The sequence below is a fragment of the Panthera uncia genome (assembly GCF_023721935.1).
Source record: "Panthera uncia isolate 11264 chromosome C1 unlocalized genomic scaffold, Puncia_PCG_1.0 HiC_scaffold_3, whole genome shotgun sequence".
NCBI classification, from domain to species: domain Eukaryota; kingdom Metazoa; phylum Chordata; class Mammalia; order Carnivora; family Felidae; genus Panthera; species Panthera uncia.
Genome location: NW_026057584.1, coordinates 61,370,138 through 61,387,953, shown reverse-complemented (window position 1 = coordinate 61,387,953; position 17,816 = coordinate 61,370,138). Strand labels below are relative to the sequence as shown.

General features: G+C 39.1%; 1 protein-coding gene across 3 annotated transcripts in view; it reads left to right on the top strand.

Annotated features, from left to right (window-relative positions):
* Positions 1-9,371: 9,371 nt before the first annotated feature.
* Positions 9,372-17,816, top strand: part of ERICH2 (glutamate rich 2) — a 36,956-nt gene continuing 28,511 nt past the window's right edge. The window contains exons 1-3 of one of the 3 annotated variants that reach the window (XM_049616040.1): positions 9,372-9,615; positions 9,735-10,308; positions 10,424-10,469. In XM_049616040.1, the coding sequence (XP_049471997.1) occupies positions 9,743-10,308; positions 10,424-10,469 (612 nt within the window). In that variant the 5' untranslated portion in view covers positions 9,372-9,615; positions 9,735-9,742. Of the gene's footprint in view, positions 9,616-9,734; positions 10,309-10,423; positions 10,470-17,816 lie in introns of those variants that run through there. The other 2 variants (XM_049616039.1, XM_049616041.1) reach the window with 2 other exon arrangements.

Here is a 17,816-nt window from a genome sequence, read left to right as displayed (position 1 = left end):
AAAAAAATTAAAATAAAATAACCTACTTATATCAGAAGACAGAAAAAAATCATTGTTATTTTTTATTAAATATAAGTAACATTTGTTTCATGCTACTGTATTTATGTTATCTTTTAAAACCACCTTAAGAATACATAGTAAAATAGCCTATAAAATTTAAATATCCAATATAAAGTTTAAAAAGAGATCAAATAAATCGCTATATCTAGGACAAGAAGTAAACTATTAAAATGTTATATTTTTCTCACACATATTATTTAATTAGTCATACTATTAATCACTTCTAAATGCCATTGTTAACTAGTCCTATTATTATTTATTTATGTATTTATTGTAGTATTTATGTTTATGAGCATATATTAATCTCTAGCATTCTGCTTTTGAGAGTCGTTTGATAAAGATTTCAAATAAAAATTAGAAATAACTTCATTAGCTTCTTTAGACCTCATAATCACATTTTCTGTTTATTTAATGAAATTGAAATCTGTAGCCCGCTGAAAACAAAACGAATCTGAAGCTAGTAACCATTATTTTAAATAGGTGGTAGACAATATTTAACATTTTATAAGATGAGGATTAATTGTAACTGAAATAAATATTTCATCATATGATTTAATAAAGTGGGTACTAACTACGTTATTTAATAATGTACACCCTAATCTGAAAGAAATCACATGAAAGCTTTATCTGTAGCTTTTATCTAATGTGTCTTTTAAAACTCAGGAGTCCCAGAAATCCTGCCAGTCACACCGAAAAGAATCTATGCGATTAATTTACAGTGATCTGCTGTTCAAAATCCTTTCTAGCTAATGACGTGGACTTAAGGATGAATATTAGGAATAGCTAAAAAGATTTGCCAGTGTTTAAATATATTTAAAAAGCCACTTCTAGTGTTTATTGTTTTTCACCGATCTTTGCTCCCGTGGACTCTCCCCACAAGAATGCTCTGTGTTCCTGACAGCCTGGGAATGGAGGAATCCAGGTCTTTCCACAAAGACTGTCTCCATCGTTCTCACAACCCTACTCTACAATGTCTCACAACTGAAAACATTTCAACATTTCAAGATACGCTATTTCCGACGCTGCTCCGCGTTAACTGAAATACACATAGAACAGAGAAAGATGGGAAATCTAAACTGTTGATGTTGTCTGGATCCATCACGAAAATGAATCGCCCTTTGGCTTAACCCCGGAGTATTTACACCACAGGGCCACCTCTGAGCTTTGAGGTGGGTGAGAGGTATGCCTTTCTTTTGTAAAGTGAGAGGAAAAGCAGAAACAGGAAAGAGTCCATGCAGATGTTGAGGATCCTGTAGCTGATTTCCTTAAACTATTTTCTTCTTGGAAAGCAACTGCAGTTTGAAGACCACTGGTGTAGGAGAGGGAGAGCAGATGGACTAAGGACATGTGGCAGGGGTAGGGCAGCACTGAGGACCCCCTGGAGGTTAACCGTAATGAATTTAAAATGAAATTAGTCATGTGTTTTCCATTAGCTGCAGTCTGTTGGACTGATACAGGCATGAAGAAGGCAGAGAACTGGATTTAACTGGGGTTGTAGATTTAACCAAGCAAGTAGTCTTGAGAATCTAAAGATGTGATACAGTGACCAACAGGAAAAAAAAAAAAAAAACCAGGAGGAAAGAAAGAAAGAAAAAGTAATCACAGTGCACTACTAGATTCTGCAATAATACATTTTTATATAGACTTTAGCTCCAGACACATCATACTCTCTAAGACCAACCAGTCTATATGATGTCACCTCTCCACCCCCATCCTCTTTGCTATGGATTTAGACCTTTTTTATTCTTATTTTATCTTAGTAAGGGTACTGAGGGAAAGAGGTAGGTGATAAACATATGATGTGCACAGTTTGTCATTTTGAAAAAAAGTTCTCAAATTACATTTTAATTTTTTTAAATTATATTTATTTATTTTTGAGAGAGTGAGACAGAGCATGAGCAGGGGAGGGGCAGAGGGAGAAGGAGACACAGAATCCAAAGCAGGCTCCAGGCTCTGAGCAAGCATTCAGCACAGAGCCCGACATGGGTCTCAAACCCACAAACCGTGAGATCATGACCTGAGCCGAAGTCGGACACTTAACAGACTGAGCCACCCGGGTGCCCCTCAAATTACATTTTAAAAGATCACTCTGGCTCTTAGAGAATGGATTTGGTGGAGACAAGAATGAATGTACTAACCACAGGGCAATGTTGCAGTAATCCAAGGGTGCTGGTAGCTTGGTCCAAAGTGGTAGATGGTGGAAATGAAAAGAAGGACATGGTGTGGAGAGTTGTTCAGGATGGAAAATTGACATGACTGGGTTATGGAATGGAAATGAGGAATAAAAAAGAGGAATTTGCCCAGGCTTCTTGCTAATGGCTATACTCACTACTAAGATAGGGAACACTGGGAGAGGGCATTTTTGGTAGAAGACTATTTCTGTAGTTTTAAAGCTACTGAGCTTGAAGTATCACTGATATATCCAAATGAAGATGTCAAAGAGGCACATGCTGTATGAGTTTCGAGGTGATGTCTGAGAAGGAGACATATATTAGGGAGTTTGATGGTATATCAAAGGACAACAAGGTAAATGAATGGATAAAATCTGTTAGGAAGTGAACACAGAATAAGAAGGGACGGGGGTTGTAGGATACTATAAAAAATGGCCATATGCTCCTCTCATCCTGGTTTGCATGATTCATTGCAAAGTGATTTTGTCTCCCATTTACTTTGACCAATAGAATATAGCGAAAACAGTGTGGGAATCTGAGCTGAGATATCAAGAGGTTTGCAGCTTCTGCTCTTGACTTTGAGACTACCACGTAAGAAGCCCAGACTAGCTTTCTTGAGGATAACGGACAATGAGAAGGAGGTCCAGCCAAAACCCATCACTAACCACCGTACATGTAAATAAGGTCATTTTGGATTATCCAGTCCCCAGTTTTACCATTAGATGACCATAGCTGCATGAGCAACCATAGGTAAGAGCAGCAGATGGGTTGAAGGTCATGATCACTTAGCCAAGCCAAACCCAACTTGCTGACCCACAGAATCATGAACAAATAAAATATTTGCTATGATTTGGGGGTTTTTTTTGGATTTTTAATTTTTTTTTAATGTTTATTTATTTTTGAGAGAGAGACACACACACATTGTGAGCTGGGGAGGGGCAGAGAAAGGAGGAGACACAGAATTTGAAGCAGGCTCCAGGCTCTGAGCTGTCAGCACACGGGGTTTGAACCCACGAACCACGAGATCATGACCTGAGCTGAAGTTGGATGCGTAACTGACTGAGTCAACCAGGCCCCCCATTTTTTTTTGATATTTAAAAAAATATTCTCTATTTTTAAGCCGCTAAGTTCTCAGATAGTTTGCTGTGCAGCAATTGACCACTGATGCAGGAGCCTAGTGGTGGAGAAATTCCAATATTTAAATATTGGACGAAGAAACAGAAGATGGTTTCCTGACCCCCCAAAAAAGTGAAAGAGAGAAAGGGAGAAAATCAGAAAGGTGTAGTGTCACAGCAACAAGCAATAGACCCACAGAAATCAAGGAGTGTTTCATGAATGAGGGAATGCCAACAGTATCAAATATGGCTGAAAGTTCAAATCAGATGAGATGAAAATGCCTGTTGGATTTAATGACATCAAGGTCGTGAAAACTCAGTGTGACATATGGGGCAGAGGGAAAATTGGTAAGTTCAGTTTTAGACAGGTAGAGTTTGAGGTGCATAAGGGATGTCTAAGTACGTGGCTGGATGATATGTCCAGCACATAGTTACATGATCTGAGCTGGGAGCTCAGTGGAAGGTTTAGGGCTAGTCAGCATGTAGATGATACAGCTAGAAGCATAAACGACATCCACGGGAGGCTGTGCAGTATGGCATGGGGAGGGGATCTTGGGGAACACTAAGATTGTAGAGGGTACACACAGGCAGAAACACCACAAAGAGAGGCCCATGAATTAGCAGAACTGGGAAGAAGAGGTGTGTGAAAGCTAAAAGAATAGTATTTCAAAAAGGGGTGAGAAGTAACTGTGTCAGATGCAGCAGAGAGCTCTAGTAAGACAAGACCCAGGAAGGCACCCCATTGAACCTGACACGATTTGCCAGAGCATTTTCAGCAGGGTGGTAAGGCCAGCATTTAGAGCAAAGACTGAACATTAGAATATGGGTATTGATATGTAAAGAGAATCCCAGCAGAGAGAAGGGAGAAAGAGAACACTTTAAATGTCAACTGTTTGGGGTTTTGATTTGGTTTTGTTTTGTTTTAGGCTATTTGACTTGAGCTTGTTTGTTAATCAAGGGGGAAATGTAGTTTAAAATACAACAACAACAATGGGAGCGTCTAGGTGGTTCTGTCGGTTAAGCGACTGACTTGAGCTCAGGTTATGATCTCTTGGTTCATGAGTTCAAGCCCTGCATTGGACTCTGCACTGACAGAGTCAGTGGAATTCTCTTTTGGAGAATTCTCTTTTGGAATTCTCTTTTCCTCCCTCTCTCCCTGCCTCTCCCCCACTCACACACTCTCTCTCAGAATAAACTTTAAAAAAGAATAAAAACAACAATGAAAGGTTATACTCTAAAGGGATTTTTCCCCAACATTTGCTTTTCTAGCTTTCATGAAAAATCCTATATGTATTTAGTTTTTACAATACCACCCTTCATTTTAATATATAGTTGGTTAAAATTCCCACATTTGTTTGTTTTTTCCATTACAGTTTTTATATTAGCTGATTCCGGATTAAATCGCAGAGAGATAAGGGGCTCCTGGCTGATTTAGATGGTGGAGCATACAACTCTTGACCTCAGGGCTGTGAGTTCAAGCTCCACATTTGGCATGGATCCTATTTAAAAAAAAAAAAAAAAGTTGAGGTGGGGCAGGCGATTTTTCTCACTTGGAGTTATTTTCAAATCACAGAGGAAGTATCTAGTGATCCAAGAGTTCCCAAATGGCGCTAAGAAAAGAAGTGAAATTCCCTTGTCAAATACTTTGAGAAAAACTGTACATTTAAAATCTCCCTCTGAGAGACTGACAAACCACATTAGCATATTAAAGCCCCAAGGTGTCCTACATTAAGCAAAACAAACAAACAAGCAAACAAAAAAAAAAAACCTATCTAACAGTTTAACAAATTAATTTCCCCCAAGGAAATTCTTTTTATTCTGTATGTTATTAACATGGCAGAAGAATTTCTTCTTAGCACCTCTCCCCTTAGAACACCTTGCCAGAGCAAACTGATTCTATGTTCTGTGTATTTCTGTTAGATTTTACAATAGAGAAGTTCTTCTCCATCTTATCTCTATATTTAAGGAGTCATGTTACCTTAGGGACTTAGAAGAGTCCCTAGACTATCTACAGTGAAGAATAGTGGTGACACCACCAACTACCTTGGGGACCCCTTTATAACACCATGGGGGAGAGAATTAACAAAAGATAGGACAGAGGATAAAGATGGTTGAGGATAGGTCAGCAAGAGACAATGCCTTTAATTAACATTAACGAAATGTCCTGCTTTGTAAAAGGACTGGTAATTTATTAGAAATCTTTCTAGGGGCGCCTGGGTGGCTCAGTCGGTTAAGCGGCCGACTTCGGCTCAGGTCATGATCTCGTGCTCCGTGAGTTCGAGCCCCGCATCGGGCTCTGTGCTGACAGCTCAGAGCCTGGAGCCTGTTTCAGATTTTGTGTCTTCCTCTCTCTGATCCTCCCCCATTCATGCTCTGTCTTTCTCTGTCTCAAAAATAAATAAACGTTAAAAAAAATTAAAAAAAAAATCTTTCTAGAAGGATATGATTGAGGACAGGATCAAAGTGCCTTTTTACATGTCTGGAGGAAGCAATCAACTAAACTACAATCACTTTAAATTAAGACATACAGTTGGAGATGGTAACATATTTTCAGGTTCTGATGAAATAATCATGACATAATCCTCACAGACATGGGTGATCTAATCATGGATTGAAAGGGAAAAATTGTGGAGAACAGATATGTCAGGGTGGCAGTGTGCAAGCTCCAGCATCACTCAGAGCAGAGCAGAAAGCAATGGGATTCCAGTGTGAACCCTGATGAGGTCTAGCCTGACCGGCAACCAACCTTCCCCTGCCCATCTTTTAAAGTGGTTATTGGGGCACCTGGGTGGCTCAGTCAGTTAAGTATCCAACTCTTGGTTTCTGCTCATGTCATGAGTTCGAGCTCTTTGCAGAGCCCGCTTGGGACTCCCTATCTTTCCTTCTCTCTCTGCCCCTCCTGCTCTCTTTCTCAAAATAAATAAACTTTAAAAAAAGTGATTAAGTACAACCAACTTTTTTTTAAATTGCTCTTTCATGTATATACATACTAGTATTTAAATTCATCCACACATCAAGAATCGGAAGACAATCATCATTTACATGAGGCCTAAAATAATGTTTTGGCTCCAGGCTCCCTCTGCTGTCTCTGCAATAACAGACAAACATTTTATGGCACTCTCCTGACTAGATTCCAGTATTTATAAAAGTCAAATAAACACAATTCTTGTGCAATAATAAAGGATATCCTCAGTATGATAACCAGGAAGTTCAATATTTGGAGAAGGCTGAACAAATTATAAACTAGTTAATGAAATATTACATAGATGGAACCAATGGCCATATGAAGGTCATTATTTGATCGTTTTTAATCCACAAATTGTCACTTCATGTGGTTCAACCTTATATATGAACATTTAATTGTCAGAGAACAGTAAGGGATGTGTATGTGTGTGTTTATGTGTGTGTATATGTGTATGTGTGTTGGGGAGTGGTTATTGCTTTTAATCCGTATTATGAAATGCCCTAAATACACTGGTTAATTTACGTGATGCTTCTTGACCAAAATTAACTACGGGATGTGTTGGGTCTAGTGTCTTATATACAATATAGTACATTCTATAACTTGGGTTTAGAAGAAAGAAATCTGCCTTCAGGTTAAAAAGCGTGAAGATACAAAATGTTTCACACAGGAAAGTAAATGAAAGAAATGTAGAAAAGCCTTATGTTTACAAGAGGAAAGCTGGAAATAAAATAGTTAACAGGTTAACTGTGAAGGGAGGAAGTAGGGCAATTTGCATATACTTCAAACAATCTCACCCTATTGTGAAAACCTGCAAATCCTGGAAAGAATTAGAGGTAAAAGCCAAAGTCAATACACTTCAAATACCCTTGATGTTTCACACTCACTAAGGAGAAAGCATCTCCTGGGTAAGTTCACACTTTGCACAAAATAAATATTAATTCTGTTGTTGGTAATTTTCCAAAAAGTTAATATTTTACAGTTCAGAATTTTATTTCTTAAGTCTGCCTTTGAAGCTGGGAAAATGCTTTTTGAAGTTCTGTTTTCATCGTCCTAGGAATTTAGTCTAAGAATGAAAGATGCTATCAAAGATTTACTTACAAAGATGTTCATCAAAACCTTATTTTCATAATTACTGCCCACTACTTTAGTTTTACGGTTGGATAGTGCCTAATATACAGTAAGCACTCAATAAATGTTCTTGAAAGAAAGAATTACAGGAGAAAAGTTGGAAATTTCCATATTGGAGACTGATTGACTAAATTATGAATAAATTGTGGTTTATACATATTATATAACATATGGCCATTAACAATGTTTTGAAGACTTTTTAAAGACATTGGGGAAGTGTTAAGACATTGGAGAGAATGTTAAGCAAAAAGAGATGCTAACCATGTATACAACATTTAATACAAACTTTATAAATATATGCACATGAAAAGACTAGAAGGAAAAAAGAAGTTACTGACTGAAATGGTTTTTATTTTTTCTTTGTGTTTCTCTGTATGTTGCAAATTTTCTATCATGAACACGTATTACTTTTTTGTAATCAAAAAAACACCAAATGTTAAACATTTTTATGATGTTCTGCTAGCATTCAGATCTGTATTAAAAATTTATCCATTAAAAAATCATGGAGTTTAATAAGAGATAGTTGTTGTGGGGTAATTCAGTATCTGTATGAGTACTTGGCTTTGCCCCTTCACTTTGTTAGAACAAATCCTCACTACATAGATACTTTGGGTAATTTATTCAGTGACCTAAATTCAGGAGCCAGAACTAAATTGTGCTCTACTTTTGAGTATTACACCAATAATAACTTTTGCACAAAGGTTATAAAGGGAGGTGAATTACTTCTAAAGTTACTCAAAGATGAAATGTGATATTTTTTTCATCAGAGAGAAATAAGATAACTATCATTGGTTCAAACAGGCACTTTACCTAAATGATCTTTAATCATTTCACAGCTATCCTGGAAATAGGTACTTTTATTCATATATATAATATTATAGTAGAAGTAATAATAGCTAAGAGTTATTGATCAATGGTCATGTGCCAGACTATATCAGGGACTTTTCTCTCATTTCATATTCTGAGCTACCAGGGCAAGTAGTGTTATTATCCCCATTTTGCACTTGAAGACCTTCAGGCCGAAGGTGGAAGCCAGAGCTGTCTAACCACTCCCCCACGTGGAGAAAATTTAACGACCAAGGTCATTAAACCATTTTTGCCCCTTCTTTCGGGAAGAATACATATTGAAAACACTGCATTCTACAAATGGACTTGAGCTCTTCTGTTGAGGGAAAGAGGGGTAGGAAGAGGAAGTTTAGTTAAATTTGAGGTTTCCTTACATTTCTTTGGAGTGGGATAATGGAAATAGCCAATCAGATGTTACTTTTTTATCAATACTAAACAAATTCATCAAAACTAATGTTTCAAAGGCATTGAACAATAAAATGAATTTCCCTTTGTCTTGATTGAATGAAAAGTCTTCAAATTTAAGACATCAGCTATGTAACGGTGTTCCTATAATAGTGGAGATAGTGGTTTTCTATGTCCGGATCAAACTGGGTATGCATTTGTCTGGGACTCATTGAGTTTTTTATTTAAAAAAAAAAAAAAAAAACCCACAACTTACATTCTGACTTTTTTCCTTTGCCTCCTCCCCTCCATCTAGGAATCCAAGGATATTGAATGTGGACAGACGATTAGGATAACTTAAAGATAACCAAATCTCTATATATTCTTGGTTCCTGAAATGGTCCATTCAACTGGTTCTATTATGATATTGATGATAAAATTTACCGCTTTTAAAGCATCTTCTACATGTCAGAGTAGTATATACTTTGTTATTTGAAGCACAGTATCATCTACCAAAGTACACATTCCCAAGAAGGCACCTAACCCCAGAAGTTAAATAGGGATTATACTCCATATATTGTGGCTACTTAGTGAAATTCGAATCCAGATTTGATTCCAAAAAAAACGGTCATCCTTCAAAACCTGTCGCATAGCAACAAATCGATCCTAGAGACTTCCCGATCCCAAATGGAGAAAAGCAACCAATTCCTTCCCGGAAGCCAAGCTTGAGGCACAATTAGAATTTTCTAATAAAAATGCTCCCCCACCCCCTTTTGTGACCAAAGCAGTTATTTAAGCCGTAAAACCTCCCATTGGCCAAGCTCAATTTCACATCTCAGGACGTGGCCTCCGCTGCTGTGAGAAGAGGGTCTCTGTTCTAATCACTCGAATCTGATTTCTGGGGAATCAAGACCCCCAGGAAACTCATTTTCTTGGGGGACCTCAGGTTGGAGACCAAATCCTGCAGGCGACATTTGTTCATCCACATCTGGAGATAACCCTTTCTCCCAACTCAAGACTTCTTTTATCCCCACCCCCACTTTTCCCTCTCCCCGCCAAGAACAGGTTCAGTTATGGACAACGACATTCCAATCTCGCTCCTTTCTTCACTTCTCAAAGTAACGAGTGCACGTCCGGACGTGTGTTCGAGATTGCATGCATCCTATTCGCAGAGCGACGCAACCGCTGGGCTCTCGATAACCCGGGTTTCTCGCCCTGCCTCCTTTGTGAGTCCCAGAGCCTGCTCCGCCCACGTCCCGCCCCCGCCCTGCCCCTCAGCCCCGCCCTATGTTCGCTGTGCCCCTCTACCAGGTCCTGGACTGGCTCAGCTTCCTCAGCCTGGCCTCGCAGGCCTCGCGGGGTCCCGTCCTGTCCCACCTTCCCCGGCCCGCTCCCTCCACAGCTCCCCGGGTGCGGCCCGCCTCCTTCCTGGCCCTCAGTGGCTCCCCCAGCTCGTCCCGCCCTCGCCCCTCTCCTTCCGCTTCCCTGAGCCGCAACCAGGGCTCCGGCAGCGCGCGGTCTCGTCTCCATGGCGACGCAGTGTGTACAGCTCCCAGCTCAGAACACCGCGCGAACCCCGAGCTGGGCTGGCCTTCGGTATCCGCCCTGAGGAAGGGCGGTGTGAAAGAACCACGGGCAGGTAAGAGGCACCACGAGTGCCCTCTTCCCACCCTCGCGTGCAGCTCGACCCAGCCCTGGCCTCCCGCTCCCCCAGGCGCCGCTCCTGAACACGTCAACTTCTCTGCCCCCTCCAGGTTCGGGCTCTGGGGCTCCACGGCTGCCGAGGCGGCGCTCGAAAAGGTAGGATCCGCCAGGCTGGTGGGGCACCTCGCACTTGGCTTCCTCCTTTGTCTGTAGTCCGGCACTCAGGAAGAGATATAGTATTTGTGTCTACATGGGTGTGAATGATAACTGGGCAGTTCTAACAGGCGGTCTACACCACCATTCTCTGACCTCCCCATTCGCGTGCACCAACTGCTCCCCTCCCCTCCAAAAAAACCATGCAAATGGCCTTGTTGCATCGCAGAACTTCCAGCTACTCCATTTGATCCTCGCGCCTCTCACCCCCTTTAAAAAAAAAAACAAAACAAAAAACACCTTTTTTTCTTTTACTTGTTTTTTTCTTTTTACTTGTTATTTGGGAAACCGCTTAATGGCCAGTAGGAGCCAGCATTCACTGACTGTACTTAAGAGTCATTACTAGACACAACTTGCCCGGCCATAAAAAATTCTTCTGGAATTTGGACAAATTGTTGAACCTCCCTAGACCTTGTTTTCATCTTATGTGAAATGAGGGGCTTGGACAGTGAATCACTTCTAAGGTCCAGTCTTCAGCCTTCTATGAGGTAATGAAATGGACTTGAGATTTCCAAAATCAAGATGCGTGGCCTTTGATTATGAAAACTACTCTGCACTGTGCCCCAATGACACTTAAATCAGCACGTGGAATAATTATAAATTTGTTGTTTGACTTCCCAGAGGGCATAGGTGAATTGCACCAATTTGTTCTTATCCCCAAGAGACTCCTGGAAGTTTTTTTGTTTTTTTGTTTTTTTGTTTTTTTTAACGTTTATTTTTGAGACAGAGAGAGACACAGCATGAACGGGGGAGGGCAGAGAGAGAGGGAGACACAGAATCGGAAGCAGGTTCCAGGCTCCGAGCCATCAGCCCAGAGCCCGACTCGGGGCTCGAACTCGCGGACCGCGAGATCGTGACCTGAGCTGAAGTCGGACGCTTAACTGACTGAGCCACCCAGGCGCCCCCCCCCTTTTTTTTTTTAAATAAATCTGAAAAAGACACTGGAAGTGTCTTTTGTTTCATTCTCTTAAAACCAAATCCAGTGATCCCCAAATCCACCTTAATTTTTTTTTTTTACTCTCAAGAAAACAAAGATTTTTACAGAGGCGAATTCCAACACCTTTGTAGGGATTCCACTGCACTACAGAATTCCAGAGCTTCCTACCCCCTCCCCTCGCCACCATCATTTGAGCTAAATGTTCAATGTTTTCTCCTCCTCCTTTGCTCAATCCAGTCTCAAATTGAAAGCGCTTAGAACTGGCTTTCTTCGAATTTACCTTCAGCACTGTCCTTGCTAGGTGGTAGGTAGTAATAATGGTAATAGGAGGAAGAAGAGTTGTAGTAGTTATAATTACAGTAGGAGATAGGTGCTATTATTTATTATAAGCTATTTATATTAATCCTCATATAACTCTATGAGACAGGTAGTATTTAGTCCTCATTTTACAGTTGAGGGAAGTGAATCCTAGAGAGGTTAAGGAACTGGCTCAGGTTCACACAATTTGCTGAGATTTGAGCATAAGCAATCTGACTCCAGAGTCTGGGCTCCGAGCTCTACATTAAATTGCTGTAAAGGAAAGATATAAAATATGTACGTAGTCACTTTTAAATATGAATGTAAATGATAGATGATCATTAAAACCATTTTTATATACATTTGAAGCTATGCAATGAAGATTGTCCTTGAATCCCATTGTGTCCGTACTAGTCTCCTCTAGGATGGAGGATGGTGCTTAATCAGCTGTCTCCATCACAGTAGCAGGGCCTGAGCATGTGGCTATCTATTTCTTAATTTATCCTTTGCATATTAGAATTCTAGGTGGCATATAAAAACAAATAGCCCAAAAGGAAAAGATAATTGCGCAAATGGAATGGAGGAAAGTGTGTGTGTGTGTGTGTGTGTGTGTGTGTGTGTGTGTGTGTCTTCCAGTATTACAAGAGAAACCTAAAATGAGAATTTTGTGAAATGTGAATTTTGAATCCTGGTAACTCATTTTATAAAAGGTTTTTTGAAACCTACAGAATCCAAATAAAACCTTTTTGGCCCACCCTATTGGCTGCTGGTTAGTGAACACTTACCTGGAGGAGTAAGGGAATGAGATGTTTTAAGTTTTTTTTTTTCTTAGCACTAAGTCTATAACCTGGTGTACATATCTTAAATTGAACCAATCACATTTCAGGTGTTCAACAGCCACATATGTCTAGTGGCTACCATATTGGATCGCAAAGCTCTAGTTTAATACTTTCTTTTCTTTTGCTTTGTTCCTTCCTATTCAACAAATATTCTTTGGGCACCAGTTTATGAGGTGCTTGAGTTTTTCAGTTCCATTTCAGCTAGTCCAAAAAACTAGCTGAACCAACTGAGCCTTTGACTGGAGTTTTTATTGAGAGAGTCCGTTTTTCCATAAATGCTACAATCATATCATATAAAACTCGTGTGTTGTACCATGTGTAGAAAATCTGTATTCATGAGAGACAGGGAGCTCACCTGCAGGGAGAAGCTGAAATGAACAAGGGCAAACCCCCATGCCCCTCCTTGAACATAGCTGTATCCACAATTCCTACTTCCACACAGCTTGGATATTTAACTCAACTCTTGGATTCTATGAGCCAACACTTTTCTTCTTTTGCCTAAGCTAACTTGAACATGGTTTTTGTAACTTGCAACCAAGAGTCCAGACCAATACAGCTAAAAAGCCAAGAACTAAGCCCTTTCTTTTAGAAATGAGCCCATGATGACCCCCACCCTGACCCGTAAAGTACATTTTCATTTACAAAATAAATAGTTTTGAACATACCTAATCACATAATTATGTCTTTATAAATCACTTTGTCATGTACATTTTATATATTTACTTAACTGGATACATTTATCTTTTGATTAGCCATCTTTTGACTACCCATCTTTCTATATTAGTCATTCAGTATTTTTTCTTTCTTTTTTTAAAAAATTTTTAATGTTTTTTTTTTTGTTTTTTTTTTTTTTGAGAGAAAGAGAGAGAGAGAGAGTGTGAGTGGGGGAGAGGCGGAGAGAGAGGGAGATACAGAATCCAAAGTAGGCTCCAGGCTCTGAGCTGTCAGCACAGAACCCTCTGCGGGGCATGAACTCACAAACAGTGAGATCACGATCTGAGCTGAAGTTAGACACTTAACTGACTGAGCCACCCAAGCACCCCCCACCTGCCTCTTAAATGTTGGTATTTCCCAGGATTCTATCCTTGGCCTAGTCTTATTCTACATGGGCCAGGCCATCCATTCCCACTTTTTCACAGCTATCCCATACATCATCTTTTCTCTTAAGTTCTAACTCTCTTTAACAGAATGGAATGCCACTTGATTTTAGATGACCTACAGACATCTCCAACTCAGAATTTTCCCCAAATAAACTCATTATCCCCCCTCCCCCTCCCCAGAATGTTTCTCCTCTGGTACCCACATCTTAGTTATCCATACTAGAATCATCAACTTCTTTTCTTCTCCCTCACTTCTATGCCTAGTGACCCTCAGTTTTACCTCTCTTTTGTTCCCAAGTGGCTTTGTACATCCTCTTTTTTTCCTCTGAACTAGGATTTGGCAAATTTCTTCTGTAAAGGGCCAGATAATATGCATTGTAGGCTTTGTGGGCCATACAGTCTTTGTTGAAACCATTCAGCTTTGCCATTGTATCCTGAAAGCTGCCATTGACATTGTACAAATAAGCATATCTGTTCCAATAAAATTTCATTTATAAAAGTAGGCAATGAGTCATATTTGGCCCAAAGGCTGTAGTTTGCCAGCCCCTTCTCTAAATGATTTCAGTAGCCTTTTAAATGGTTTCCCCCACCTCCTTCTCTCTCAAGTTTACCCTCCACAGGGGGGTAAGATAGTTCTAGTCATATGATGATGCTTCAACGCTTTTGTTTGCTTTCCATTGCCTACTGATTAAAACCCAAAATCCTTAGCACATGGTAATTAATGACTTTTAAAGTTTGTTCCCACATATATATCCAACTTCATCTGTTTCCATTTTCTAAGACACTGCTTAACTATTCTTCCCATTCTGTTTACTGCCTACTTGACTAATGAAATGTCACATTCATTGTGAAGCCTGACTCTTGCTTCCCATAGCAGGTAGTACAATACCATATTCTAGGGATGCTGGTAGAAATCATGATACCTGGGGGAATATAGCAAACCTGGAGGACATTCCTCAGAACTGGATTCTGGAACTGGAAAGTTGTTCGGGTACAGTTCTGTTGACTAGACTCTCTCTTCCTTTGTCTTTCCAATTATGTCTCCGTTGCCTGCTGACTCTCCTTGGGTAACTTCCCATCTGTGAGCTCAAAAGAAGGGATTTGATTGATCCTGTTTGGGCAATATGGAAAATTACCTTAGCGGGAAGCATTTAATTCAGTACTTTGAATCTTGGTCTGTCCTATATATAGAAAACTTAGTACTTGTTTCCCCTATAAAATTCTGAGCTTCTCTTAGCTTCTCTTGTATTCCCAGAACTTATCACAGACATGTTTGTGCTAAGACACATAGTAGGTATTCAGCAAATATTTATTATAAATAGATATTGAATATTGGGACATGAAATAGACATGGAAATTGGGAACTGTCATAACTGTGTTGTTCTCTTTACCACTGGGACTATTGAAAGACATCAGAAGAGTCTGCCCATGTTCCAAAAGCCAGAGGGTATACTTGGTAAAGACTCAAAGGCTAATTAACTGAATGTTGTGATGTTAACATTAACCATATACAATAGAAATTAATATATAAAGTGTGCATGTATATACCATTCTTTCTGGATATTATGACCTCAATTTGACTAGGGGCCACTGGGTGGAGAAGAGAATTGAAGTGGCACAAGGCCAACATACAGCTTACATGCCTGTAAGAGGTGGATAAACAGAGGTAAAAATGGTGTTGTAAATTTTTTGAATTGCTTTTTAAAAAATAGATATACGTTTATTTTGTTCAAAGTTCAAGAGATACAAATGGGCATAAAATAAAAATCTCCCTCCCACCCCAGTCCTGCAACCATCTCTTTTTCCTCCTCAGAGTCAGCCATTATTGTGTTTCTTTTCTGAAAGCATTTCCTTTCAGAGATACCTTTTGCATACCAATTATTATTTGAAAAATACATATTATTTCTACAATGGCTGGACCTCTTTCAGCTCAGTTTAAGCCACTGCTTTAACTCTACCTGTGTTCTCAATGACTCTTTTTCCCTGGAGTCAGTGATCTTTCTAAGCAAGTATCATTACTTTGAGGCTTTGGTGATTTTTTTAAAATTAATTAATTAAAAGTCCTCAGAGCTAGTCTGCTTGTCTCAGTCACAGTAAAACCTTCTCTTTGTTTCCCTAAGCAATCTTAACCAGCCCCATAGGACATCTTTGCAGTTTTTCCTTTAGATAAAACATCAAGTTGTTTGTACAGCATCCCTCCTATGTGCCAGGTGCTATGCTAAACACTTTACCAAATAATCCTATTAAATCTATACAATGGTCCAATGAAGTTGGCACCACTGTGATTCCTGTTTTACACATGGAGGAACCAAGGCCTAAAGAAATTAAGTAACCTACTGAAAGCTTACATGAGAAGTGGTAGAACTGGGCTGTGAATCCAGTCTCTTTCACTAAAGAACCCAAACTCTCAACTATTACTCTGTACTGCCCTCCACCCCATAGAGTTCAATTTTATGAAAGGAAATTAAATGGACATTTCCTAGATAATGATAAATCCAGACCTAGCAGAGCCTGGGTTTCCATCAAGGGCTGGGATCTGCGCATCCTAAACTTTTCTTTTACCAGGTGAAAAGGGGAGAATTGTATGCACTGATGTTTCATTCAGGTAAAGAGTAGAATGTAGCAATCTGGAGAGAAAGGCTGTAAATGTAAAGAAGATGTCTATCCAGATATATGGGTTTCCACAGGATTGTGGAAATCAATAGAAAGTACTTCTCTGGACAGAACATCTTGGATTTCTTTTGCGAAGGCCTTACTTGGTTCCTTATTGCATTGTTTCAGCTTTTGAACTCTATTGCCCTAGAGAAGTAGGGCATTTATGCTAGAGTTTGGTCTTCTACAACTCTTTGTCCCAAAAAGATGCCTTGCTTTTCTGATAGACTTTAGCTGTCTTTAAGTTTCTCAGAGGGATAATCAGGTGGATAATATATATACAATGTGTGACTTGATCAGAATTCCCCAGAAAACAAAGCCTGAGGCAGAAGTTTATGTACTAATGCTTTATTCCAGAGTGCAGATCAGCACAGAGTGAAAATCATTTTGAGGCGGACAGATTTATAAAGAGAAAAACTCAATATAAAATAGCAGTTCTCTTTTGTTGTCCACAGTTTTGGCCCTGAATTTTGTATTCCAGAAATCCTTAGTGGATACTACTACTACCAATTTTTTCAAGTCTTGCTTGGGATGTAGGGACAACAAGTGTTGGGGAAGGAGAGGGCAAGTGAATTGTTATTTATGAAAAATTTAAGTGTGCCCTCTCTCATACTTAAAGCAAAAACAAAAACACTTAAAAGTTGGTTTTTCTCTTTACAGTCAAAATTAAATTTATTCAAATATGTAAAGGGCTAAGTTATAGGAAAATTTATTTAAGGTAACCTAAGAAAGCTAAACATTAACAGAGAAAACCTAAGTACTAATAAATACATAGGGGAACTTAAAAGGTAAGAATTGTATTTTTAAATGTATCTTTTTGGATAAAATCAAAGGTTAATTTCTAAATGTATTTGTTGAAATAATATTTTATTTAAAATACTCTTATCTTCAAATACCATGGAAAAATCTCTTATTCTGGCTTAAATACACTCTATGAAGGCGTTTTTCATAACACGGATGAATTGGAATGTGGCAGATAGTTTGGTTTATATATTGTTTTATTTTGTTAAAGTAGGGGAGAAAAGTGGTGTTGTAAACATGAGCCAAGCTGAATTTATGATTTCTAGGGTCAGCTCAGTAGGAAAAGGGAGTCCTTAACCTGCTGTTGATTGTATTTGGATCTGGATCTAGAGTCCAAGTTATGTAAAACCAAAACAGTAACAGAATTAGAGGCTTATTTAATACATCAGTTTTCTAACGTGCAATATTATTCCTATAGCTCTTTTTACATAAACTCCGAGATGAAATGTGGAGAAGGGGAAGGGTTAATTTCTCTAGACTTTTTTTTAACCCAATTTCATAATCCAAAAGAAAGAGGTTTTTCAGTTAGGATGGAAGTAACACTGCTAAATAAATTCACACACACACACACACACACACACACACAATATTTAATACCCTTCTGACAGAATTCTGCATTGTTTTATTTATATTCTAAATTTGTATAGTGTTTAAAGACTTAGGA